The sequence below is a fragment of the Charadrius vociferus genome, unplaced genomic scaffold, assembly GCF_000708025.1.
Source record: "Charadrius vociferus isolate BGI_N301 unplaced genomic scaffold, ASM70802v2 scaffold72, whole genome shotgun sequence".
Classification (NCBI taxonomy): domain Eukaryota; kingdom Metazoa; phylum Chordata; class Aves; order Charadriiformes; family Charadriidae; genus Charadrius; species Charadrius vociferus.
The window spans coordinates 2,610,936-2,636,644 of NW_009647830.1; the positions used below are offsets into that span (position 1 = coordinate 2,610,936).

Sequence of the window (25,709 nt, forward strand, 5' to 3'; positions counted from 1 at the left end):
AATATTTTTGAACCAAAGGGTCTGTGTGTTGAAGTACCTAAAAATGCTGGCCCTGCCAACACTAGACTCACTTTTGCTTTCACATGCCCACGTTTGAAAGTGTAACCCTGCCCATACTTCATTCCCAAACGTAGATATTACTTGGAATGGTCAGAGTGGAGAGGAGTGTCCAAATGTTTCAAACCCTATACATATAGTCAGTCAAAACAGTTTTGGGAGCAGTAGCGCTTATTTAAAATCCCCCACAGTGACGCTGTGAGTCAGTGCTCTGCTCAAAGCCATTTGCATTTTTTCTTTTCATCAAATAAGGCTTTTACTTGCTGGAGCTGTTTCTGGACTTCTTCAAACCCCCGTTCTCGCTCGAGTTTGCTGACAATCTGTTAACAATTAGCAAAAAAGAGAATCATTTTTTTAGTGCTTATTTTACTTGCTGTTTTTTAAGCCTGCTTTTCTGCGTTCCAACAACTGCTGGCAGAAAAATCCATCTGAATGCCTTCCTATATGTAAACATTCTTTTCTGACTTTAACACTTTATTTTGGTAGTTTTCCTTTCAAGTCATTATGATTACAGGATTTGCAACACTTCCACAAAAGAATGACAGAGCCAAGCGCAAAAAATACCCAAAACAAATCCAACACATGTTCATCCCTTGAAGTGCGAGGCAAGGCCAGTGCTCCAGCTTTACCCTAGAGCAGATTTGCAAATGATATTTTATTTCTTTTCCTCTGCCCTATAAATGGAGGGCAATAAACTGCCTCTCTTCCTCTAACTGGCCCACTTGGCACCGGCCCAGGTGATAGGAAGGAGCATTACTGCTGTCTGAAAACGCTTTTGCTGGCAACTCTACAAAGCAACTGAGGTCTCAGCTAACAGTGAACGAGGTTGAGCTGCTCCCAGTCAAAAGCCAGAGGGAGAAGAGCAGAGGGAGGTTTTCCTTCTAAGGATGGGGTAAGTTTAGCCAGTCCTAGCTTCAAAAAAGCAAAAATGGGCACTAAGATTAAAAAGTGTTCTCAAGTCTCCCGCGTCAACAGTTTTAATGAGCTTAATAAAGTATAGCGCCAGTATCAACCCAAGCTGCTTCTAAGAGGCAACGACATAATGCTGAACTCAGATAATTTGAGATGTTAGAGCTCAGAAGCGGTAAGCTCGCTAACAGGTGACTGAGAGCAGGATGATTGCAGCAAGCGCTGATGCTGTGCTGCTGGGGATGAAAGAGAGAAAGGTCTGGTTGCTGGGAGACCCAGACAACCTGCTGGAAGTGGTAACGAGCCCTTCAGGCAGCACACCCCAGCTCGCTCTTATCTTCCTCCACGCGCAGGCACACGCAGCCTCTGTTAAGGATGCCGAGCAAAACGGAGCGGAGAATCCTATCATGCAAAACGGAGGGCAGGGATTTTCTTACAAAGCAGCTTAGAGGTAACCTGTGACTAAGTGCTTTCAGTTGAGAAAAGATTTATTTTGTGAGCAATAGCAGGGACTGGAAGCTACAGCTTCTTTAAGAGAAGGACTATTAGAGCAGAGGGTGAGAGGGCTCTGATGGGAAAGGAGCAGACACCTCTTGCTGTAAGGCTGAGTGTGCTCCGCTGAGGTGTTTGTACTGACAACATGTTAAGTCGAGATCCCTGGTGCTAGTCTCATCTGATTTCTGAATCTCCAGGGAAATGGAGCGCGTGCACAGGAGTTGTGACAGGCATTAGCAGATACTCTGCAAACACAGCAAAACGAGAAGTCTAGAGTCTACAGGAACTTCCTCAAAACTGCAGGGAGGGAGAATTTTATTGCTACCGTCTCTGTGAAATACAGTAGTGACGGTAAAGGTGCGCTTTCAAACTTTTGGCCTGTGACCCCTCTGCGAGGTGGGGGCTCCAGCCGCCCCGGGGGCTGCAGCGCTCTGGCCCCACGCAGCTCGGCAGGGGGAACAGCCTCGGCTGCACCACGGAGGGGCTGTCTCTGGACTGGCCCCCACTAAGTCACGCTCCAGGCCAGCCCTGGGTTCCTTTGTCAAGCCCAACTCACAGGCCTGAGGTCGCGAGTTAACATTAAGAGGTTGAAGAGGAATAGCAGACGTGCTTACCTCATCGTAGTATTTCACCACGTATTTGTAGATTTCAATCAAGGCCACTTTCTCATTAAATTCATTTTCATGTTTCTAAAACAGAAAACCAGCTCTGGTCAGGTAGTTCTCCTTTTTCAAAAACTTAACACGAAAGCAAATGAGGTTCCCACTTCTCAACCATACCTTAGATTCCTGAGTTAGAAATTCTTCAACCTCTGAAGTGGTCAATGGAGGCAGATCCCTGATGGCTTTATAGTACGCTTTCACCTCCTTCTTGTAGAGTGGAATGTCCTTAGCGTAGAGAAGTTTATTTGTTGGTGCTTCCTTAAAAGAAAATATTTGAAGCCTTGTCAATTTTCACAGCACAGATTTCCTAAGGTTCCACCTCCACATAGTTAATTGCGTCTAATTGTGTCTGTTCTTTGTGTGACTCATGTCTCTTTGCAGTGGTTATATGCAAGGAATCAAGGTTATGAAATAAAGATGAAGAACAGACGCAGGACCTCAGTAACAGTGCATTGTGTTTCATGACAGTTGCCATAGAATTATTTCTGTTGCCATCGGGAGTGATGAACATTTGTCCCTCAGACATAGTTTTCTTTCTTCCTTCCTCCTCACCCCTCCCCGGACCTGAAAGATTGTGAAAGCTGAACCAAAGGGCTCGAGGCTGATACCCTATTTACATACAGGATACAGCGGTGCTGTGGAAAGTTCCCCTCGGGTAACATGCCAGAGAGCCTTGCTAGATCCTGTCCCGGCAGAGGTTCCCCTAAAACTCTTTGGTCCCTACTACTCCATTCACTCGGGGGTTCGAAAGCGTGGAGAGCTGACCGCCAGGCACAGCCAAAGGGGATTTGTTTTTTTCCCCAGGGCTTCAACAACCCAGGTCAGCAGTCACCTACCGGGTGGCTTTAGACTCATCCGAGGAAATAAATGCTGATGTTGGTGGTAGGAGCCAAAGCCCCACCTGGAAACCATGTTTTCAGAATGTAAAAGTGGGGGCTGGTAGTTTCCTGTCACTGCTCTAGTTCAAATTCTGGGGAATAAATGACACAACCATGTGATATCTTGTCACTGCCGTTTCCACTGTGTGATGAAATGATGTAAGCGTTCGTTTTCTAAGTGGCTAGAGAATGTTTTAAGATAAAAGTCTAAAAATCATGAAAGCAAATACATTTTCGTACTAAAAGGCCACAAGATGTTTACTGCATTGCAAACCTTTATCAGGTTTCAGCATCCCTTTTGAAAGGGCTAATGGGAGCTGTTCTATCAGCAGTACTTCACAATGGATGCTGAGCATAGAAACTTCCGAGACCATACTCATTTGCAGTTTTTCCATCAAGTAAGTGATGTGATTAGTTTTAAGTCATCACACTTCATTCCTAAAATAAGATCAATAAGTGCGTTATGCGTTATTTACCTTTAACAGATGAGCAAGTTGGTTCAGATCACACAGGAAATTAGTCCATTTTTATTTAATTTTTTTTTTAGGCTAAAAAATCTCTAGCCTGGTTTTCTTGGTAGCATGAGCCTGAACAAACGCCTCCTGCTTTGGTCCAAAGAAAAGGAAAATATCCTTGGGAAAAACCTGGACACTGTACTAAGGATCTTTTGAACGGAAGATTTCTAAACTTGTTGCTCCAGCAAATAATTTTGCATATAAAAAGGGAGCAGTGTGAAAGGAACTGTTTCAAACTTCAGAGTTCTTTCAAGTATTCTAACAGCTCCCGGTAGCTTATTAGGTATGCTTTCTGCACAATGGTGTGTGGCAGACAAAATTTGGACTACTCATCAAACAATGGTAATACTTTTAAGACCTTTGTTTAAAAAATCTTTAAAACTTCATTAAAATCTTACAATTTTCATCCTCTTCCACCGACTTTATAAACACACTGTGCAGAAACTCACTGCAGAGAAGACAAGCAGCAGTGAACTATAAATATGGCATTCTAGTAGTTGTATCTGCCTACTCCAGTGAATTCTTCAAAGTCTTGTGAGACAGAGCAACAAGGAATGGACAGCCAACCTAATCAGGCCATTAATTTTTGCCCCGGGTGTCAGCAGACGCAGGACTTCGTCCTTTAAATCTTTATACAGTTGAAAAAGACATTGGTTGAGAAGTTAGGAAAAGACTGGAAGGGCAGCATTACCTTCCCCAGTGTCTGTTCTGCTAGAGAAAAGGCATCCATGAAGGCTTGTGCGATTACAGACAAACAGCCATCTATATGTGAAGTCTTCTTAATATCAAAGACAAACTGGGGATTCTTCAGTATGTTCACCCAGAAGCGAAGAGGAAGACTAGACAGAGAAAGAACAAGCGTCCTTAAAATTAACCACTCATGTAGCACAACTGCTTTAGAATGGTAGTTTAGTTGCACTGCACCCATGGAAAGAAGCACATTTCTTGGCTGCTTATTCATGTTAAAAAAGAGATCAGGCAACAAAGGCTACAGAGCAAACACATCGGTCAGTCACCCTTCTGTCTTCAAATAATGCTCTCAACCTGCAGATACTTCCGAGTGTGAAGTCAGGATGCTGACTTAGAAGTCCTGGAAGCTATGGTGGTTTGTATTGGTACGCAACCGATACACTAACATTACTGGGATCCACAAAGCCAAACCACATCTTCACCCAGTCATGCCAAAATCTTATTCTTCAGAACACCTGTTCCATCTTTGCGACTACGTTTTCAGAGATGGCCCACGCTCCTGTGCTTATCGTATGGACATACCTGTTGGTTTTCCATATATGGACCACATCAGGGTCAGTAATTTTTTTGCTCTCAGCCTGGGCATCCAGAAAGTCAAAAAAGTACTTGATGGCAACAGGTGCTTTATTATTGGGTAAACTCCAAATGCTCCTGAAGAGCTTTTCAACAACTGAATGAATTGCAACCTGAAAAGTAAGAAAATGAGCAGTGCTATTATTACACAAGAAAACAGCAGGATTTCTTGTCTTGGACAGCTGACGTGCTGCAAGGCAACCGCACGCAGAAACTACAAGAGGCTTGTGGCAAATATCTAGGGCATAGGTTATTGGCAAACAAGACAGTCAATAGCAAAAATGAAACTACAAATACACCATAATGAACTGCTTTCAGATGTCACGTGTCCTATGACTTTTTGTGGTGAACCTTGTGATAAATCGTAGGTGGAAAGAATCACTCGTTCCAACAAAGACAACATCAACTCTTCAGACACTGTTGGCACCGTTGCTAAAGGCCTTTGGAACTTGTGAGTGGAAGTCAGAGGGAGGTAAGCAAAAGGAGTTTAAGCAGTTTTCTAGGGCACTAGTCTTCATGGTGCCACCCGTGACACATGTTGAACACGTGCACATCAACACTTCACAGCCAACTGACTGTGGCGCTTCATCCAATTCTAGGCTTTGGGTGGCATACAAAGGCACTAATATGAGAAAGAAGAACTGAAATCTGGGTATTTCTGATCCAGAAGTGAAGCTATTCGGCAAACAAAAGCAAGGGCTTGGTTGCTGATGGACTCACTGACATCACCACAGAGTATTCCTAAGTAGAAGCAAACAAAACAAAACACCGTTTGTGCTTCTTCACATCTGTTCTGAAGGTCCGCTCAGCACAATCTTCTCTCAACGAGAAGGATTTAAGTGTATCCCAGGGCTTTGACACGCTACTGGCCAGTTCATTTCATGTGGCAAACTCTGCAATTGTGTCTGTGTGCGTGTACGGGTGACAGAGAGAGGGGGAGAGAGACATGGTTCAATGCGATTTCCTTTAGTGCACGGTGGTTCACGGGTGGAATTTCGCAGTGAAGGGTATCACAGCACTGTTGTTCAGAGCACTACCCTGCTTTGGAGAAGGAGATGATTAATTTAAAGCCCTTTAAAGGAGTGTTTCCTAAGAGCCTGATCTTTTCTTTTGTACTTCAGCCTTCCACCATAAGATATTACCGGTTTTACTCCAGTAATTCCTAAGGGCTTATGTTAGTTTCCACAGCTAATGAAAAATGACCGGTCTTCACTCTCACTTTGGGTAGCATCCTAAATTACTTCAGATGCTATCAACAATCTAATTAAATAATGATTGATAGATTTTTAAATACAAGAAGGCCATAATCATCATCCCTTCAGGCCCCTTGTATCACATAACACTCAGTGTTGTGCACTGATTAATATTTTAAGTAATACGCTGTTGCAAAGAGTTTTATAACCCTTTTGAGTAAGTCAGAAACAAGATGACATTACCAGAGGGAGCGAGCAGGGCTTATTCCTAAGGAATGCACGTTGTATAAATTAGGTAATCATATTCTAAATCCTAAGGACATTGTTTTTTAAAATTAACATAGTTATTTTGGATGCTTAATTTGAGACCCTAAAAGATTATTTCATGGGCAGTATTTTGTGAAACTCAGGCCTTGGAAGTTGTACCTAAGCTGGGCAAAGGCTAGTAGAGAGTGAGGAGATTGTTGACCGAAAGCTGCCCCTCCAGAAGGGACGGGACTCTGCGGTATTCAGTGACAAAACTCACTTTTTATAAGCTCAATGACTACCTTTCTTCTTTAACCTTAGAGAAAAGGTTGTGCTTACTGAGGAGATAGAGAGTGCGAGTAATAGACAATTTTAGAACTCTAGCATTAGAAAACCTGAAATGTGGCCATCTTTGTAAACGGTTATAATCCGTAGTTAGCACAGTGATTTTTATAGGTTACCTTTTTATTTAACATTTGCCATACATGCAGGAAGTGTGAGTAATTTCTGCTTTAATTTCTATTTCTGTTGTGCCAAACTAGTCATGCCTAACACTAGCCCTCCCTCAAAATAAGGCATTTACAGTTTACCTTGGTTGACAGAAGCTTTGTCAGATACATTTCCTTCACTTTGAATTTTTGCTTTCCTTTGTGACCTGCTCCTTTCACGTCTTTGTTTGCTTCAGAGTCGGGTAAAATCTGTCATGAAGAGATTAGAGAGATTACACAGATACAAACGCAGCTCAGTATTAAATCGGCCACTTAACAGCGTAATGACTGAACTCACCAAATGACAGTGTTCATCCGAGTAGTCCACATCTAAACAACAGAAAGCAGAGAGCAAACAGGCATTAATCAAACACACAGCTACAAGCTTGTGAATTCTGCTGGGTTGTGCAGCAGAGTGCATGTCAGGATGCTGAGCAAGCAGGCTTGGTGTCACACTTTCCTGCTTGCGGTGTGGGGGAAGCCACTGAGAAACGCACAGGTGCTGGAGCACCTCCCCAGTACCAACCTGTAGCTCCAACCACTAAGCTAGGGCATCTGCTGCTGCTGCTGGGGTAAGCTGGCAGCAAATCACAGCTCCTCTGAAAGAAGGACGACAGACAGCAGAGGAGATGATTGCATTGGTTTAGTCTCTATTAAAGAATACTCAGCGCAGGCAGGCTGAGGTCAGGCTTAAGAGCAATGGCTGAGAACGGACAACCCTGTTCTTGCCGAGGGAGACAGCAACGCCATCCTAGTGACTTGCACATCAGGGACACAATTCTCCTAATTTCAGATAGCCACTTTGACAGTGAGATGAATCACACACCAGGAGTGTCTTTTTCTCCCCAGGGGCTACAGAAAGTCCATCTCCCCTGAACCACCAGCTGGGTTGAAGGCAACCTGCATCACAGGGGTAGGTGAGATGAACCGACCCCTTGTAAGCACTCTTTAACTCCTGACCTGCTGTCGAGACAGCCAAGTCAAAGCTTTCAGAAACACAGTCAAGAGAATAAGGAAAATTCCAAATCGGATTTTTTTTTGTTATGCCTGTCTCTGGACAGTGCACCACTATGTCCGTGATGCACAACGCTGGGCACCAGAGCAGGGCATGTTCCCTGTGGTGGTATCACCAGTCAGCACTTTGTGTCACCCGGGCTTCCCTGCCCTGCTTTCCTGCCTATGAGTCTCTATCTTGAAGCATTCATTTGCTGAGGACTGTAAGTCCTTGTGTCCTTCTTTTCTTTGCCTTCTTCCCTCCTCTTAGGCCCACTCTGCCTGCCAGAGGCCCAGAGCCGGGGTAACATAGCCCTTCATTTGGCTCAGCTATACCAAAGTGCCAATTTTTCTGACCTTCTATTGACCAAGATACAACCTGTCATAACTCAGCTCTCCGCATTCCCAGCCCGTTCTCCATGAAAGATTAAATAGATGGCAGTTTCTTTGTTACCTGATCGGGTATTTGCCTTCTTTTTAAACACTTTTATGGCTGCTCCGTTTGAAATCTGAAAGCAAAAAACAAACGTATCTTGCTGAAACAAAAGTGTCCAGAATTCATGAAACTCTCGGTTTCATTTCCTCTGTCCTTAAGTCCGTGGCAGCAGAGGAGCGTGCCAGCCCGCTGTTCTCACCACGGCTCAAGCGAGCAGCCAGGGCTGGGCTTTCAGGCATGGGCAGCAGCTGCAGTTTGTTAGCCTTACCTGACAAGGTGGGAAGGCAGTGCTTCCGACAAGCTGGCCGTTAAGGCCTTTCCCTTTCTTTGATTTTTCTGGTTCAGCCCCTGTTTGGACATTTTCGTTTTCATGTACTGTTTTGTGCTGCTTCTTGCACCCATCCCTCTACAGATTGCCTGGGCTGGATTCTCTGTCTCCAATGCAATAGGATCTTATGGGAATGTGAGGCAGGGAGGGGAACACTGGGATGATTTCTCTTCTGGCCCCCTTTCTTCCAGCTCAGCCCGTTCCAGAGATTTCCCCCCATGCCCTACAGAGGGGTCACGCTGAGGGTCTAGCCTGGTGCTCCTAAGAACTATTGTCAAACTTCAGTTCCCAAAGTGAGCAAAATATTCATGCCCCGTGGACTGTAAGGTCAAGATCCATATCTAGCCACCTTGGGATTTCTAGGAAGAATCTTCCCCCCTCCTTCCTTGAATTTATAGTGCTGCCAGGATAGTAACTTATCTTTAAAAGAAACTGGCAAGTCATGCTTTTATTATCAAAGAGTAACTCGAAAACGGCTCCCACTGAGAACTGCACCACTGCTCTGCTGTCAAATGTTGGGTCTTGCCAAGTGCTAGTACATGTCCCTCTATAATTACAAAAACAACTGGCCGGTTCTAGGAAGGGATCTCTGCCAAAATAATTTAAGTGTTTTTTAAACCTTGGCAGCCAGCCCGGTGTGAGAAACCAGTTTAAACATTAAGATACTCTATCAAAAGCTGTGTCTTGCGCCACAGAAATCTGCACTTACACTTGCTCCTGAAAAGTAAATTCAATCTATTTTATAAATATGGGGCTTTTGCATGGTTTCCATTTATCATACAGCATTTCAGAGCTCTTTCAGACAACACAGAGCACTTTAAAACCACGCTAGAAGTGGGAATATGCTCTAAGGCTAGCTTCTGAGGTGACACAAACACCCAGAGAGAACAAGAGTCTTCCTACTTGGCCCTGAAGATAGGCAAACAGGAACAGGGCTACCCAGAAGCTTACTCTCTCCCAGAGCGGTGTGAGCAATGTGCTGCCCCTACTCCCTCTCCAAGAAGCAGGAGAGCAGCTCAGTGCTGAAATGTGTCAGCTCCTGTTCTGAGGGAGACGGGCAGAGCTCAGGAGAACTGTGCTTCCCTCCAGGAACCAGAGGCATTGGTGCAGGGCAGTCCTGATCCAAGCCCCCACTTCAGGTTTTATTTCTGGGACCAATACTGCTTTTAGCACTGAGAGGAATGAGCTTTCCCTTCTTTGTCATTACTGCACCGGCCATACTTGCTGTTTCTTTCAGATTAATAAAAAAAAAAAAAAGCGCGCCCTTCTTTTTGGGTCCTGACACCGAAATCACTTTTCATGGTGGGCCACTCCCATGGGCACCTCAAAACATCCTTACTTTGTCACAAGCGTTACTGCGGGGACAAACAGAGAGAGGGGAGATCTGTTCAGATCCACACAACACGGAGTACAGCTACTTTGCAAAACAGAAGATGTAGTAGTGTGGCTGTACGCCTCTTCCTTGTTCTCCAGGCCTCCTGTCCTCCCTATAATCTGATCATACATTCAGATCACACATTCAGATTCACTCTCTGGGGCTGTGTCTGCTCCTGGAATGTTGAGAAATTTGCTATAGGCTGAGAAATTTAAGACCTGATTGGACAGCAGATCTGAAAGCGGTTCTCTAGCTCTCTTCTTGCGTGGGAAATAGGACATCATGATAACCAGGAACTTTCTTGTCAAGGTTTGTGGTTATTCTCATGCAAACAATAGTGCAGAACTCATAAATAATCACATCAATAACCCTATTAGGAGCAAAAAATTAGAGCAAAAGGAGCACACAAGTCAGAGACACATGAAAGTCTAATACGAGCACAGTGTATTTTTCTCCCTTCGGAAACACCACACAAAAATGCAAACATCCCCTACCAACACATTTCAAAAATCAGTGTACAAACTAAGACTGCTTTTTGAAGAGTGGCTGATGATTCTGAGACCTTTACAACACAACCCTCATGCTGCAATATCTTAAAAAAAAAAAAAGCAGTACTTCCCAGTTTCAAAAATCTGGTTAACTTTCTAGCATATACGGCTGGCAGACAAACAAACAGAAATCTCCAGGTTTGCCACAAAACTCTAGCCACTGTTGAAATGTAAGTTGAAGTTCCTCAGGCAATGTGACTACCCTCACACTGTGTATGCAATGTCCCCTTTTCTTGCTAACTGCACACCTTTACATTCCTTTTTGCATTGATGTTCATACAAGAAAATAAACTAGACATACTAATGGCTGATACTTGCCACTGAGCCACTGCCTAAAATGCCACTAAGCTTCTGCCTAAAATGTACATTATTTTGTCAGTGCCAGAAAAAGTGAACTAAAATATCGACCAGAGATACCCAGCACAATTTCCATAAGGCAGCTGCTAAGCTATAATTAGTGTAGTTACAGCTTTGCAAAAACCAATGAACCTCCAACCTAACTTGCATCTGCCTGCAGAAACCACAGATGAAAACAAGGGCTGGGACAAAGATGCCCAGGGATGACAGTGACCAACTGGAGCAGACTCATTTGCCATGAGGTATGGCACCCATGAGCCTCGGCACGCCGTAAGCTCAGAAGTGCAAAAAAGCTGCCAGGGAAAATTAGGGAGCACTTGCAATAGCTGCCTGCAGTAAAGAGGGCGGGTACTATCACATTACACAGAAGTTCAAACATCTAATCAGATTCAAATCTACGTTGACCTTTGCTGCATAGACTCTGACTGCAACACTACCATGTCCTAATTTGTACAAAATCTTCACATGTGGAGTGGAGGGAAGTCCCACGCTAATCTATAGGCAAGATTCAAGAGAGGCACAGGAAAAGCTGTATTTAAGACACTCAGGACATCTGGGTTCATTGCTGCCTCCTTGGGAGGTAAGGAGAGCAACAAATGCCTACAGAAATCTCTAAAGCGACTCCAAATGAGCTTCCTCCAGACATGACCAGCCTTGAGCTCCACCCAAGCCATGAAGAGTCGTGCCAGGAGTTGTTCCTCTCTGTGGATGGCACTGTACTTGCTCGTGCAGACAGCAACGTGCTCAGGGCTGGCTGAGGTTTCTCAGCACCATACGGCATTGCATGACACAGACTTATACTCCTCAGCAAAACTTCTAAACAAATAAAAATTGATTCTCGTGTTAAGAGCCAGACTTTCAAATTCAGCAACGAGGCATGAAGAAAGCTCGCTAAAAGCACCCAGCATACTAACGGCATTTCCAAAATCTATCTGTGAGCATCAAAACGTGAGCTACCATATCACCTGAAGCCAATCATCTGCACATTTTACCTCAGCCTCACACCCTCTATTTTGACTAGTGTCAGTGGAAACTCCTTAGATAGGCAACGCTGCTCGCTGTGCTTTCGCAATGTGCTGCACCCACAAGGGCTCTGCCACCAGCTGCAGCCTTGTGTGCTGTTGCAACGATGGACAGATTATTGCTGCATTGGAAAGGACTGGTGTATAGGTGCAGTTGGAAGCACAGGGAAAAACTTACGGTACAAGTGGTGACAGCAGATGAAAGCAGAAACCGAAAAAGACGGAAGGAGACTGACACAGAAGGTCTCAAGAAAAGAGCAACAAACTCATCAGTCCTTTTTATTCTGACTCTCAATGAGCTTTCACAAGTATCACTACGACCTGTTCAGATAATCAAAATAGGAGGTGGGAAGAGGTAAACAATTGCTCATGGTGCAACAAAAACTCGGCAAAACTAGGAAAGATTCAAAGCAATGTTCCTAGCTGGAAATCAGATGCTCTTTTAACTGAAATGCTCAACAGAAGTAACAGTTCACCTGGTATGTTTGAACCAAGCAACCCTGCAACAAGCAAACCTCTGAAAAGTAACAGAAAACATATGACTCATTGGCAAGAAAGTTACATGTCACATATTTCTTTCCTTCTGTTGATGATGCACAGCTATCTCTTAAAGATTTTTGTCAATCAAGATACTCCTGTGCAGACAGCATTTGGGAGTTGGGGGAGAAACTGCTTCTCGATTCATTGGTATGGCATCTGTGCTTACCTCATAATGACCGATGGTATTTAGCTTCCTTATCCCATCCTCCATCACTTCTGAGGAACCATCAATATCTAACAATTCTCTTTGCTGCTCCTCAGACACAAGTTCTACAGTATGACATCAACAGAAAACAATTACATCTCAATGGCATTCTCACTGTACCAACGTTTGTACAGAAAAACACCACCTAATTATTTTTGGATCAGTGGCTCCCAACGAAGCTGTTTCTCTCTGTCCTTGTGCTAGGTCACGTGAGAGCGTTTGTGCACTCCCACACTACAGATTCCTTTTCTGGGGTGACAGCCTGAGTGGCTTCCATTACTGCAGGCTATTGGTGCTTCACTTTGTGTTGGTCAAGGCGGAGGTTTTGGAGATGCTTTCACCTAATCTAGCTGTTTTATTGCACAAGTCTGCCCTGGTGTTATGACCATGTTGGGACTAGAAGAAAGGTTTCACAAGCCATTCCTAAGAGACCACCAAAATGACCTGTATAAGACTGACATGTATTTGTGAAGGGTGGTCAGGCACTGGTGGTGGATATAACTGTCGGATACGACAGTGAATTATCATCACTTGACAATGCAGCAGCTGAGAAGGTAAGAAAGTATCAACATCTTAAGCAAGTCTGGGAGGTGATGAATGCCAATAATACAGAGTTTGTTAGATTTCTTATTGGAGCACGTGGGAAATGGTATAGTGGGAACAACCAGCTTTTATCTGACCTTGGGCTCTTGAAAACCCAACAAGAAAGGTGGCTCGACTCTTCCCCAGAATGGCTGTATTTACATCGGCAGATATTGTACATATCTTTGTGAGTCACATGCAAACTATTCTACAAACCTAATCTGACTGTAAATAAACTGTATTTGTGGGTTCTCCTAATCAAGGGAAACGTAGGCCTGTTGGAAGGAAGGGCAGTAGGAGGGATAGTAGGTAGGGACTAAAGTGCTTGATAATCATGACGTGTCATCTTACCTGCTGACAAAATTTATCAACCGGCTGTACTTAGGTGGACGGGCCACCTTATGTAACCCAGAAAAGGAACATATAAATTACATGTGTTCAATAAATAATATGTGTTTGTTAACTGCACGTTGAAGTCCTTGCCGAAGCAAAGCAGATGTAGTACCAATGTTCTAACTGGTAGAATAATGATCTAGTATTTCCCCGGAAATTCCTTACAAAAGCTATGTTCTGCCTAAATGCTAAAAAAAATAATAATAAAATCGAAGCCAAAGGTAGGAATTCCTAAAAAGAAAACTCCCCAGACAGAGAAACCAGTGAGCTCCATGAAAATATAACACAGTGATGCGCTCTTACCAAGACCAATTTCATCCAGTTGAAGTCCATAAAGAAAGCCATTCTTATTAAGGAAAGCCTGAAGGCTCTTCTCCTTGGCTTGGCCTATGGTGTCGCAGTCCAGAACATTAACTTGGATAGTTTGACAGGCATCTCCACTCTCATTTTCTGGGATTTTTTCAAAGATAACGTTCACTGTCTGGGGAAAGAAACACACGTTACTGACTTACAGGGAACATCAGGCATGGGGAACCTACAAACTCCCAAGAGCAAACCTGAGAGATTTTCAGCATATTTATTATTAAAGCAATTTCAAATAAAGATTATTTGAAGGAATTACACAATGAAGCATTTAGAATTCCTCGTGTCCAAAGAATCAGATATGTAGCTATAGTGTATTTTGTATTCTGCTTTTGTGCAAATCTATTTCAGTGAATTACCAAAAAAAGACAGGAGACCAGGAAAAATTACAATGCACGTTCTAAAAGAAGCAGATCTTTTATTTAAAATGAATGCCTTAAAAGCAAAACTGTAAGCTACTAGAGATCTGATAAGGTTGCTAAGTAAGTCGTCACGGTAAGCATGACTGATTTTGAGTGGATAGGAAGCAGTGTTAAAATGCATATTTACACCAGCAGATTATGCTGAGTACGTTATATCATACAAAAAAATACACCTTCCCTGGAGACATCAGTCTCTGTCTGCATGCAGCCATCTCTCTCGAGGCAGCAGAGACAGGGCTTCTGCAGAAGCAGTGGAAAGGGAAAGCATGTCGCAGCAGACACAACCCAAAATGGTCCAGATGTGCACAGAAAAGCGTCATTTATACTATTAGTCATTACTCCAGGTAAAACACCCACACGACCTGTCCAGATACAACACCCCTGCCCTTTAGCTCACAGGTACTCTTAGCTGGGACACAACTCATCTGCTGGGCTGCACACAAGGTGAGTATGGGCTAGAGGGAGGTGCTAATGAGACTGGGTGACCATCTCCAGGGAATATTTTTAGTCCGGTCTTATTTCTGGTCAGGTCAGGCAGATCAACTGCTCCCAAAAGGCGGGAAAAAGGGATAAGCAAAAGATTGCTAATGCCAAGTGATAATAGCACTCATTTCCAGAGCTGTAGCCTGCTCGTTGCAGAGACATCACTGTTCAACTACATGGATCCAGACATTCTGCTGCAGATGTCTCAGGAAAGAATTAAAACAAGTGTTGTAGGTGCCAGTGCTTGACTGCAAGTGGCAGAGGAAAATCTACGTACTTGAACCATTCTGGTTGTTGGACATTTCTGGTATAGCACATATCTTTTGACTGAAACGTTAAGCACTGCAGGTGTGACTCAGTGAAGGAGAGTGATCGTTACAGAGGAAGCACCTAAAAAAAATTTTTTTTCCCTACTGTCATGTGAAGGAAAGAACTTCTGTCCAGGTTGCTGCAGGGACAACTTTTCTCTCTTCTTAGAAAAATGGGTAGTTATTAATAGTTGTAGAATGCTATTTTCTGCTTTCGAGCAAGAGTGGAAATTACCGACACCCAGGTGGGGAAAAAAAAGTAGTCCAATAAGACATAAATTAACTTTACTGTTTCTACAGAAGCAAAAGGAGTACTAAAAACAGGGCTGCAAAACTATGAAGATCAGGATTTAACGAAGACTATGATGTAGCTGAAGTAACTGAGAATAACTTAATCAGGACAGTGAGATGTTTAATTGTGAGGAAAATGAGACCACAGAAAGGACAGACGGAATGGAAGAGGAGGAGACATGGGAACAGTGCCTGCAGAAGGAGAAGCAGACTGGATGCCATGCCTCAGGTTGGGATTTCATGCGGAAAATTAGTAAAAAAATATATTGGCACAGGAATGAGGGAGTCATGCTCGGTTAGGCCCACAGAACAACTGAACAGACAGCAGTCCTGTCCTTGACTTTGACTGCCCTGAGGTCATGGTCTTGTAAGATAAAAATGTGGACAGGGACTAACTGTATTTTGTCTTTAGAAAACTCCTTTTAATCAAAGTCTTTGTCTCTTCTAGTCTCCAAACTGATCATTCTGGAGTAGCTACTCACACTTAACTGGTGTTGATCTGTCTTCATATCCTTGGAAGCCTTCCTTCCTTTAGTTGATCCTTTCCTCCTAACATTACTTCTACACTGCAATATTCATGTTCCTGCTTCTCCTTCGTTTCCTCTTCCTTTCAGACTGTCAAAAGAAACTGTCTTTTTCTCTGCTGCATTTCCTTTCCAGCACATACTCTCACACAGATTGCACATAAAAGTGCAGACTCTTCAGTTATTAGCACAAGAGTCCTCCCATCCCTGCTCAGCTCATTGTAGGATGACAGGACTGTAAAAAGAGAGTAGTGGTCCTTTATGTACGTGGAATACAAGTCATTTATGGACTGCTTAATCAAAAGTATCCACAATGTGAAGATAATAACAATACTTTACAACTCAAAGAAGTGGTCAGATGGGAAGAAATATTTAAACGCATAAAAGTCTCAAAACCAACAGAGCCAGACAGTTTTGCTGATATGATTTCCTGCAGAAGTTAATCTTAAGTGACGAAGCAATTGATGGGGAGCTAGGAAAGCCAATTATTATTATGTCTTCTCTCTGTAGCTGAAGCTTTCATAAATCAGATTCAACCTGTCTGACAGCACAATCCCTGGCTTTAGAAACCATTAATCAGAAGCCGACAGTCACCATCACTGCATTTAGGCACAAAATGTAGAATTGGAAAAAGAACGAGAAATGATTGTAAAATTATGAAAGCCCTTTTATGATCAGCTCTGAAGGTCAGAAAACATTTAAGAGAAATCACTTCACACATGGAAGTCACAAGGAAATATCATCAGACTCTTTTCTAAGCTCTCCCACTTCGCAAAGAGAAAAAAATACAAGTTAACTTAGAGAAAGATTCAGGAGGAAATTACAGGACATGTGGGTCAACCTAGTAATATCTAGAGTTGAGACTTCATGCACTAGAAATTAGTGGTTACCAACACAAAGTCACAGTGCTCTTCAGCAAAGGCTTAACACAGGTTGGAAGATTGTTAAGGGCTACTCAGGGAGAACAAGGCAAGCATCTGCAACTACTTGTATTGAACTAGCTTGGAACCTAGCTAAAAGACAGAAACAAATTTTAAAAACATTTTTTTACTCATGCAGTGACAGTAATAACATTTGAAGATGTTTTTAGATTTGTAGTTTTCTTCAAAAATGGATTTCAAACAATGACTTATTTAGTAAAGCCATTAACAATTGTAGCAGATAATAAATAAGATGGAGCTTAATACAGAAATATGATAATACTGTATTTTCTTAGAAGTAGAGAAAAATAATCTGGGATATTCAAGGGCTCTTATTCATTACCCTGGTCTCTGTTCAGCTATGCAGCTGAACAAAGCATATTTCCATTTATCAAACAGACTGAGGAAAAAAAAAAACAAAAACAAGAAAAACTTCTGATTGGTAAAAGTGAGACAAGTATGTAAAGGAGACAGCACCATGATGTACAGCATAACGGAATTGCCTTAAACCTACTCCCATGTCTCCCAGACTATGAAATACAGGAAAAATCAGATTGATTGTGTGGTCCTTTTGTAGCAGCCAGAACAGTTACCCATGAAGAAGTTATAGAACCGCTAACAAATTGGCATAGAGAGGAGTTAAACTTTGGCTAGATGGGCATTACACAAAGCAAGGCTTGTAGTCTCGATGCTATGGTACGGTACTCGATCTGTATCTAATTCAGAAGACTCTCCTATAGCCAACATCTGCACTGCTCGCTTCCTAGCGAGGGCTGTTGTGTCCTTTTCTGCTGACGAAAATCCCCATATGTCACATGCTTTTAATAGCTTCCTTATCTCACACAAAGTGTGCCTACTAATACCACAACCACGGTGTCTTCTTAGGAAATTGGGTTCCCTGTCTCTGCTTTACTCCCTTACAGCCCTCCCACTTCTTTTAACACCCGTCTTTTAACTCATAAAACAGTTGAACACTTTAAACAACCTTCCACCATGTGGCTTTGCTTCACTTTCAATAAAAGGCTGTTGGCTGAACAGGTTAATTAAATCATTTCTTCCCATCTAAAAATGCAAACACATTTCAGCAAAGAATGCAACAGCCCAAATCCCTTTTCTAAAATAAGCAGTGACTATTCAAAAGAAGTTTGTAGCTCTTAAATGCCCAAGCACCAAGTCTACCACATGAAGAAGTCTCCAGAGGAGATGTTCCACCAAGAACTTTTCGCACGTCAGACTTGCATTGTGTAGCTTTTCTATTTAAAATGAAACACTTCAGTGAAATGCTAACACTCAGCTGTGCACCGCCCTTCTTCTTCAGTCATTGAGTAAATTATCCACCAAGGGGTGCAGCTGCTCGTCTGCCTGTGAGAAGGCAGGCTCGCTTCCTCAGCCTCCGAAAAGGCTCCACAACACATCCAAGTCTCTTTCAAGGCAGTTTAATTTCTCAAAACTCAAATAAGCACAGCGTGAAACCACACGACTCCTCAGCTCATACTGAACCAGTGCTTGCAGAAGTATCTTTCCTTCAATTCCTCTGCTTGAGTATTTACTTCAGCAGCCCATGTCTGTACAATATCTGACCCTTTCCAGCAGAGAGGGGTAACAGTAGGGGGTTGGCTGGTCCCAAGGTTGGTGGCCTTTTTAAAAAAAGGCATGGGGTCCAGCCAAGGGACAGCTCCAGTAAAATTCAAAACCAACATGTTTCTTAGTTGTCTTATTTTCTTGCTCCAGATAGCCTGAATTTTAGAAAGTATCTCCTGTCCTTCCTTCTTTCTCTATGCCCAGCACTTCTTCCTTGTTCTGCCCCAAGAGTTATCTGCATAGTGGTGTGTTTAGGAGAAGACCTGTAGAGGTCCCCTTGATTTTCAGGGGCCTGTCTGTATTCTGCTTTTATTGGTTTGGAACTGAAGTCCCAGTCCTGAAAGGAGAGATTCGTATGCAGAGTGCCTACACCCTTGTTTGTGCCCTGCCGCTGATTTGAGAGTTGAACTCCCTACCAGATGCATCCCTGTGTCTTCAAGTGCCTACACACCTCAAAAATCTGGACACTGAGTGTCTGCAGATGTGCTTCAGTATCTTTCGATCAACCTCTTTTTGGCTGTGCTTTTATACTTTGCTCTGGAAAGGTAGGCTTTAATGTATTGCTATTGTGGGGATGTGGAAATGGGCAAAACAAAATACCAACAAAATACTGCAAGATTTAGAATGTAACAGCAGCGACCAAATGTGCAAATGCATTTCAAAACTCATCTCAGAATTTATTCCACTTAGGAACCAAAACCTGCAGTCCTTTAGGCAGAAATTTTCTTCCAAAGAAAGGAGAAAATACTTGGTTCCCTGTCTGTACTCTCACAGGTCCTGCATGTCATTGCAGTGCATGTGAAGCGGTGTTAGTGACAGAAGAAAATCTGACTCCTTCCACTTTAGCATCCTATTAAATGCTATTGTTGAAGAGAAAACATGCACAGCTGGCCTGCTTCCCCAGTCCAGAAAACTTCACTGTTCCACCTAAATCTCTTTCACAGCACAGTTTTAGTTTCCAGTGTAAATCATCTTAGACAAAACACCAACCAAAACTGTTTCGCTGTCCCACCAGAGCTTGAGTCCTTGGGCTCCATCTCTGTAATTTTACTGCAGGATCCTCTTTCCTTTTCTGACAGTTTTAAAGGGAACATTCAGCCACCTCTCAACTAAGTCCAATAAACTGCTGGACCTTAGTGGGGAAAGCTGACTTATTAACCCTATAACAGTATCATTATTTCCTATTTAAACACAGGAATACAAAGTACAAAAGCAGCAAACAACATTCAAGAAAGGCTATCTGCTCTCTCACTTCCTCATCCATCTGCAGACAGCTTTCCCCACCGATACCAAGTCCTTCAGATCACTTCCCCTCTTACACTGCAGGCTGCCCACAAGACCTTATCAGCGACTGCCTGCATAGAAGTTGCACTAGGAAAAGTATTTAAGGCAGTGTTCAGCAGTTTCAGAGTCAGCTATCCCCCCAAGGTGCTCTCAATTTGAATCTGTGCTATAAATAAGAAAAGTCAATCAATTCCACAGGACCAGATGTTCCTGCACAGTCTACTAGTAACGGGCATATTGAGCTTGCTTGAAAATGGTTGCTCTGCGTAACTACTGGGGTTTGTATCCTATGGCTATATATAGCAATATATTTAAACTTACCCTGGATCCCAAATGCACGCCAGCATTCAGCGCACAAACAAGGAAGCGAAAGATACGGTATTATGCGTTTAACTTTTAGTCACAAACTTCCTCTCCAAATGCACACTGTGGTAACTTAGCTTGAAGTACCTTCAGATGAAGCTTCCAACAACAGCTTTGTAAATAGCTATAAGAAGATTTGTCTATAAATTTGTCAGTCCAAGAGCTTTCCTCAGAAAATGACAATTCAGAAATGCTTCGCAGAAAGATTGTCATTTCAGTGAGCTTCCTATGTGACCCAGTGAGCTAAGTCCAACAGATGGCTGACCAGCCAAAATTTCCAGGGTCATGTAGTCTACTCCAGCATGTGACATCTTAGGACCTCCAGGTTCTTACTGCAAGTGTGGAAAATGGGAAGACCTGGAAGCTCCAGCCCTACCTGAGGCGTAGAATATGGGCTCTGAAAAGGACTGAATTCTCCTCCAAAGCCACCAGCACTTGCGGTGTCCCTGCCATGGCAGTCGCTGCCCTGTCAGTTTCTGCTCCCAAGCTCTAAAGCCCACTATTGAGTTGCACTTCTCACACTCCTAAGTATGCCTGGTGACTCTGTGTCGTTTGGCTTCAGCCAGCAACAAAGAACCACGCAGCCACTCGCTCCACTCCCACAGCCTTGGGAAAAAAATATCAACAGGGCAAAACTCATGGGTTAAAATAGTGCAATTTAACAGAACAGCAAAAGGGAAGATGAAAACAAAACAGTAACATCGATAAAGGGATATGAAAACGCGATTACAGTACCGCCGCGAAGCGCACCCACCGGACCTGCACCGCTGCAGCCCACCCCCAAGTGGCGACTGCTCTCCTCGCCCCGGCTAGCGCCTCTTATAGCCCGGGCATGGCTCAGGTGGGATGGAATACCTGTCCCCTGCCAGCTCCTGGGGCCAGGAGTTAAGAAGCAAGGGAGCTATTGAAATGACTGAAAATGCAGATTTTTAAGTTCTCAGACTCAAATTCATTTGTAAATTCTGAGGAAAAAAAGTACTCTGGTTGTTCTGAAAAGCCATTTCAGACCTCCTGCTCAGAAGGTCACAATTTTTACGTGCTCTGAAGTGCAATAATCCTTGCTATCCCTTCTCCCCTCAGTTTCAGAATGACAATCAGTAAGCGAATTCCAGCTTTCAAATAATTGTGAGTAACTGTAAAATAGGAAGCACTTTGTAAAATTCCAGCTTTCAAATAATTGTAACTGTAAAATAGGAAGCACTTTGTAGTTACTTTGAGAAAGGCAAGAAATCTACGGTAAAGTTCAGAAACTTAGCCAGGCTTCCCAGATACCTTGTTTTTAACCAAGCAACTAATTAAAATCCACCTCACTGTAACCTTGCTAATTTGGAGCTAATAACATGGAAACCCACAGCAAATTATTGCTGCCTGAAGATTAGCCTCAAGTAAACACAATAGAAAAATAAAACCTCTGCGTTCCATTCTTTCATTCATTGGAAAAGTGTAATTTAGTTTAAATTCTAAGCATATGTTTATATTTTTGTAGTACATTTTAAAATAAGAAGGAATTTTAATATCCTGAGACTTCATTAAACCTAACCTTTGGCGATTAAGGCATGCTGTGAAGCGAGGAGTGGTATTTGTGAAATGTATATTGGTGAAATACCAGCTAGTTAACCTCTATTGGGTTTTGAAACCTTGTCAGCAATAACTATTTTATTATCTGTGTACTTAACCATCACCTTAGTGTCTAAGAGCCTTAATTTAGCTTCCCAGAAAAAGAAGCTTGTAGCTGTCCGTGTTTGGAGAGAACACAAACTGGCAAACATACCACTGTTTTGAATTCAGACACTTGCCACAGCAGCCAGTCTTCGTTAAGCGTGTACAGCGCTTTGCAAGTTATGGCGTCAACAGGTCCTTTGTTTATCCTCTGATTGAGAGTTGTCACTAGCAAATAGAAAGGTTCACCAATTGTCTCCTAGGACATGAAACAAATGCAAGGAACATGTTTATTTTTGTAATCATTAAATGGGCATGAACAACTAGAAAAAAAAAATCAAGTGTAACAAATTATTTCCTTTTAACTAACTTGTCATCTTGCAATTAGAAAAGAAAATCCCTCTGAGCAGATTTATCTCGTTATTTGTTTAACCTCCATCCTTTGCTTTTCGGTGTGAAATTCTCATGCAAATAGCAAGGGACAGCTGGAGTGTGTGGTGAGATAGCTCCCAGCCCCTTGCTGTGCACAAGCACGCTACAGACAAGCTGCTCCTACTCCACCTGGCAGACGCTTCCTAGTTCCACCAAAGAGCAGGTGGGGGATGAGATGTGCATGTGTTCACACACATACTTCGGCTATTTCTTCCTTTTTCAGTCTTGTGAGAAACCAAGCTAACAACTAGTTTCCTTCTGAATTGGTGTCTCCCCTTGTTGTCTTGAAAAAAAGCCTTGGGAGCAAGGTGGTGGGACACACACTGTTGTATCAGCAAAACAGGGAATGCAACTGGGGCTTCTCTCTCCTGCCTGAACCCCAAGCTTCAGGAAAGCACCTGAGAAAGGGAGGATGGATCTTTGTTTCCACGTGACACCATTCCTGCAGCCTGGCTAAGGCATCTCACTAGCACAGCTCTGTAAAGAGAACAGATCTCTGACAGTTCCTTGGCTCTCTCCTGGCGTTTCAGGAAATCGGTGCGAGCTGCTGAGCCTCCAACAATGCTGCTGCTGTATTAACGCAAGGACTGATATGAGTGATACCAACAGTGTGATACCATCACACTCGTAAGAGTGACAGGAAGCATAACCAAGCACTGAAACCAAAAATGAAGTGCTACCAAGTGGGCTAAAATAAACAAACAGTAAAATGAAAGAAAATGCTTATTTTGTTTCCACTTGAAGTCATCTAGTTCTTGAAATCTGGAATGCTGTTTGGAGGTTAAAAAGTTTGGAAAGAAGTTTAGTTTTCCAGGAGATGGTATTCCTTAAATCTCCATTATGTGGTAGCTTTCCAACAGCTTGCATAGAAAGGTATAGCTGCATTTTAACAAGTGTGTCGGTCTTCTAGTATGATCACAATACATCTCATGGAGACGAAACAATGTCTGACATGAGAAAAGGATATGCTAGAATTGCAAAATTACCCAAATCTCAGCCAAATAAATGACATGATCATCACTTACAGATGTGGTTTTTTCCTACATCCAATTAATGATAGCTAGCTGAGTCACCTAAACCAGAACAGCACACATTAATAATGTTAAATGTTAGGTTGAATGCTTTAAACTGATCCCTCTAACAATTCCTATGGAAGAAACCAGTTAAAAATATTCTTTGTGTATCTTACGTACTGAAAAGATGTATACGTACCCGGAGAAATCCAGAAAGGCAGACAGACATCCAGTTTGTCAGCAATTTTTCTACCACAGATTCGGTTCGTCTGAGCAGGAGCTTAGGCTGTACATTGCTTGATTGCTCCATCAAGTCCTTTGTCAACACTTCCAAAATATGCGTTAGATAAACTAGCTTAGTTTGTAGTGCAATAGTCAAGAAGGATGCAAACAAGCATCTGTTAAAAAAAAAAGAAAAGGAAAAAAAAGAATGCTATAATATCTGGAATTTCTCTTCCCAGTCATCTTTAATAAATGAAACAGACTTTAGTGCAGTTCATATCCTAAATTTTCCCTCCTCAGGTACAGAAACTGTCCACTGATGTATACAAAAATATAAAAAATGCAAGTCCATCTGCTCCTGTGATTATTTTTTAAACACAGAATTCGTGCCTCTAAATTTAATTCTGCAGAATAACACCTGCTTCAGTGACAGAACATTTCTAAACTGTAGAACTGTTGATCTAACTGCAGGAAGTGTTTACAGTTTTGAAGTGAGTTTTCCTGCTCCTTTGCCTCTTTGTTTACATGTACAAACATTCTGATTTCTCTTTAATGGCTTGTTTTAATGGCAATGTTTTTTCTTCCTCAGTGTGCGCAGATGGAGAAGATGGAAAAATGCTCTGGAGTAATGCAAGCTTGTTTTGCAAGAAGTAGAAATTACATTTGTGTGCTACAATCCATGTTGGTTTTTCCTGCTAATTCTTTGTCTTGAAGATGATAAGCATAATCATACTATACCTGTCTTTCACAGAGAAATTTTTCTGCTTTTCAAGGGTGTGAATGAGAGTAACAAGAAAGTTCTTGTTACAAATTAAAGCATGCAACATGTTGAAGCTTTCATCCTTGCTCGTTTGGTCTCTGCTCTGGAATAGTTAAACAAAAATAAGCAAACTGTAGTTTGGCTATGATGGATGCTCAGAAAAATGGTAAGCAACATACGGGATAAGATCCTGGCCTCATTCAAATCAGTGGGAATTTTGCATTTATTTCACAGGTCTCAGGATTTTACGGAAGACGCATTTGCGTTTGTGTACAACCCAGAGTACACACATGCAGAGCATACATTTTCTGTCATATACACAAAGTAATGCCGATAGTTAAGCTTTCCTGTCATTTCCCATGACTAGATTCTGTTTATTTTATTTAAGTAAGTCATAATATACGTTGGGTACCAGCATCTTAAATATCAAATTCTTTTTATATATAAATCCACGTAACCCTCCTCATGGGTGAAAGGGAACATATTGAAAATGCAATCTGATGTGTTCTAGGACAACGCTGAGATAATGGATACAATAACTCTTGAAAAAATACTTATTAATTAAAGCATATCACACTACATCAACTTACCTGTGGCATGTCTTCACTGAAGATGGATGCAAAGTCTCCTGACTAAAATATAAGACAGGTGATATTTATCATTCTTAATGTATACCAAAAGTTCCTAACACACGTACATTAAACACACCAAGCATGATCCTGATAGCACACAACTTGAAATAAAACAATGGAAATGCTGCCTTCTAATGCGGATACAATATAAAAACCCTACACAATAACTTCTGCAAAGGTGCTGCCAAGGTTCATTGAAAAGTGAACTCTCAAAGATGACCCTATTATTGATTTCAGTGTTACTGTGTGTGTTATGCTACACTGCTGAGCTGCACTAGCACAACAGTCAACTAACACTCCAGGAAAAGCTGTTTATTACCCTCATCTGCAAATGTGCTGGTGTGCAAGGGGTGCTATGGGTTGCATCCTTCCTGGACAGCAATGATAGCTTTTGGTACACAGGGTTTCTGTAACAGAGTGACACTTGAGTTCATCTGCCTCCATTCATTTCAAGGCACTTCATGAATGTTCACTAATGAACTCTCCAGGAGGTCCATGCTGTCAGTCTCCAGAGAGGCACAGGTGCCACCACACATCCAGTCCTAGCGAAAGCTCTCACAACAAACGGAAGCCCCCAGTTCTCAAATACCTTCTCGATGCCTCTTGTCTGACTCTTACAGCTTGTAAGGTCCCAACACAGCTGCATGTTCCCAAAGCAGCACCCTTGAGCAACAAATTCACACTAGGAACATTTACTGTCATCTGCTTTATCTGTGATGCTGGCAGCCCCTAGTTTCCTTACAGAATCATAGAGTCACAGAATGGTTTGGGTTGGAAGGGATCTTCAAAGATCATCTAGTCCAACCCCTTGCCATAGGCAGGGACATCTTTCAGTAAACCAGGTTGCTAAAAGTCCCGTCCAACCTCACCTTGAACACTTCCAGGAACGGGGCATCCACAAATTCTC

The 25,709-nt window shown here is 42.5% G+C and overlaps 1 protein-coding gene across 1 annotated transcript in view; it reads right to left on the minus strand.

The window, feature by feature from the left end:
* Window positions 1-214: 214 nt before the first annotated feature.
* PLXNC1 (plexin C1) overlaps window positions 215-25,709 on the minus strand; it is a 69,512-nt gene continuing 44,017 nt past the window's right edge. Inside the window, exons 16-29 of the mRNA XM_009882651.1 lie at window positions 24,761-24,802; window positions 24,149-24,273; window positions 23,388-23,586; window positions 21,852-22,002; window positions 13,849-14,022; window positions 12,532-12,635; window positions 8,214-8,268; window positions 7,065-7,096; window positions 6,869-6,976; window positions 4,789-4,952; window positions 4,208-4,355; window positions 2,241-2,381; window positions 2,076-2,150; window positions 215-377 (exon numbers count right to left, since the gene is read on the minus strand). Of these exons, the coding sequence (XP_009880953.1) occupies window positions 273-377; window positions 2,076-2,150; window positions 2,241-2,381; window positions 4,208-4,355; window positions 4,789-4,952; window positions 6,869-6,976; window positions 7,065-7,096; window positions 8,214-8,268; window positions 12,532-12,635; window positions 13,849-14,022; window positions 21,852-22,002; window positions 23,388-23,586; window positions 24,149-24,273; window positions 24,761-24,802 (1,623 nt within the window). The 3' untranslated portion in view covers window positions 215-272. The remainder of the gene's footprint in view (window positions 378-2,075; window positions 2,151-2,240; window positions 2,382-4,207; window positions 4,356-4,788; window positions 4,953-6,868; window positions 6,977-7,064; window positions 7,097-8,213; window positions 8,269-12,531; window positions 12,636-13,848; window positions 14,023-21,851; window positions 22,003-23,387; window positions 23,587-24,148; window positions 24,274-24,760; window positions 24,803-25,709) is intronic.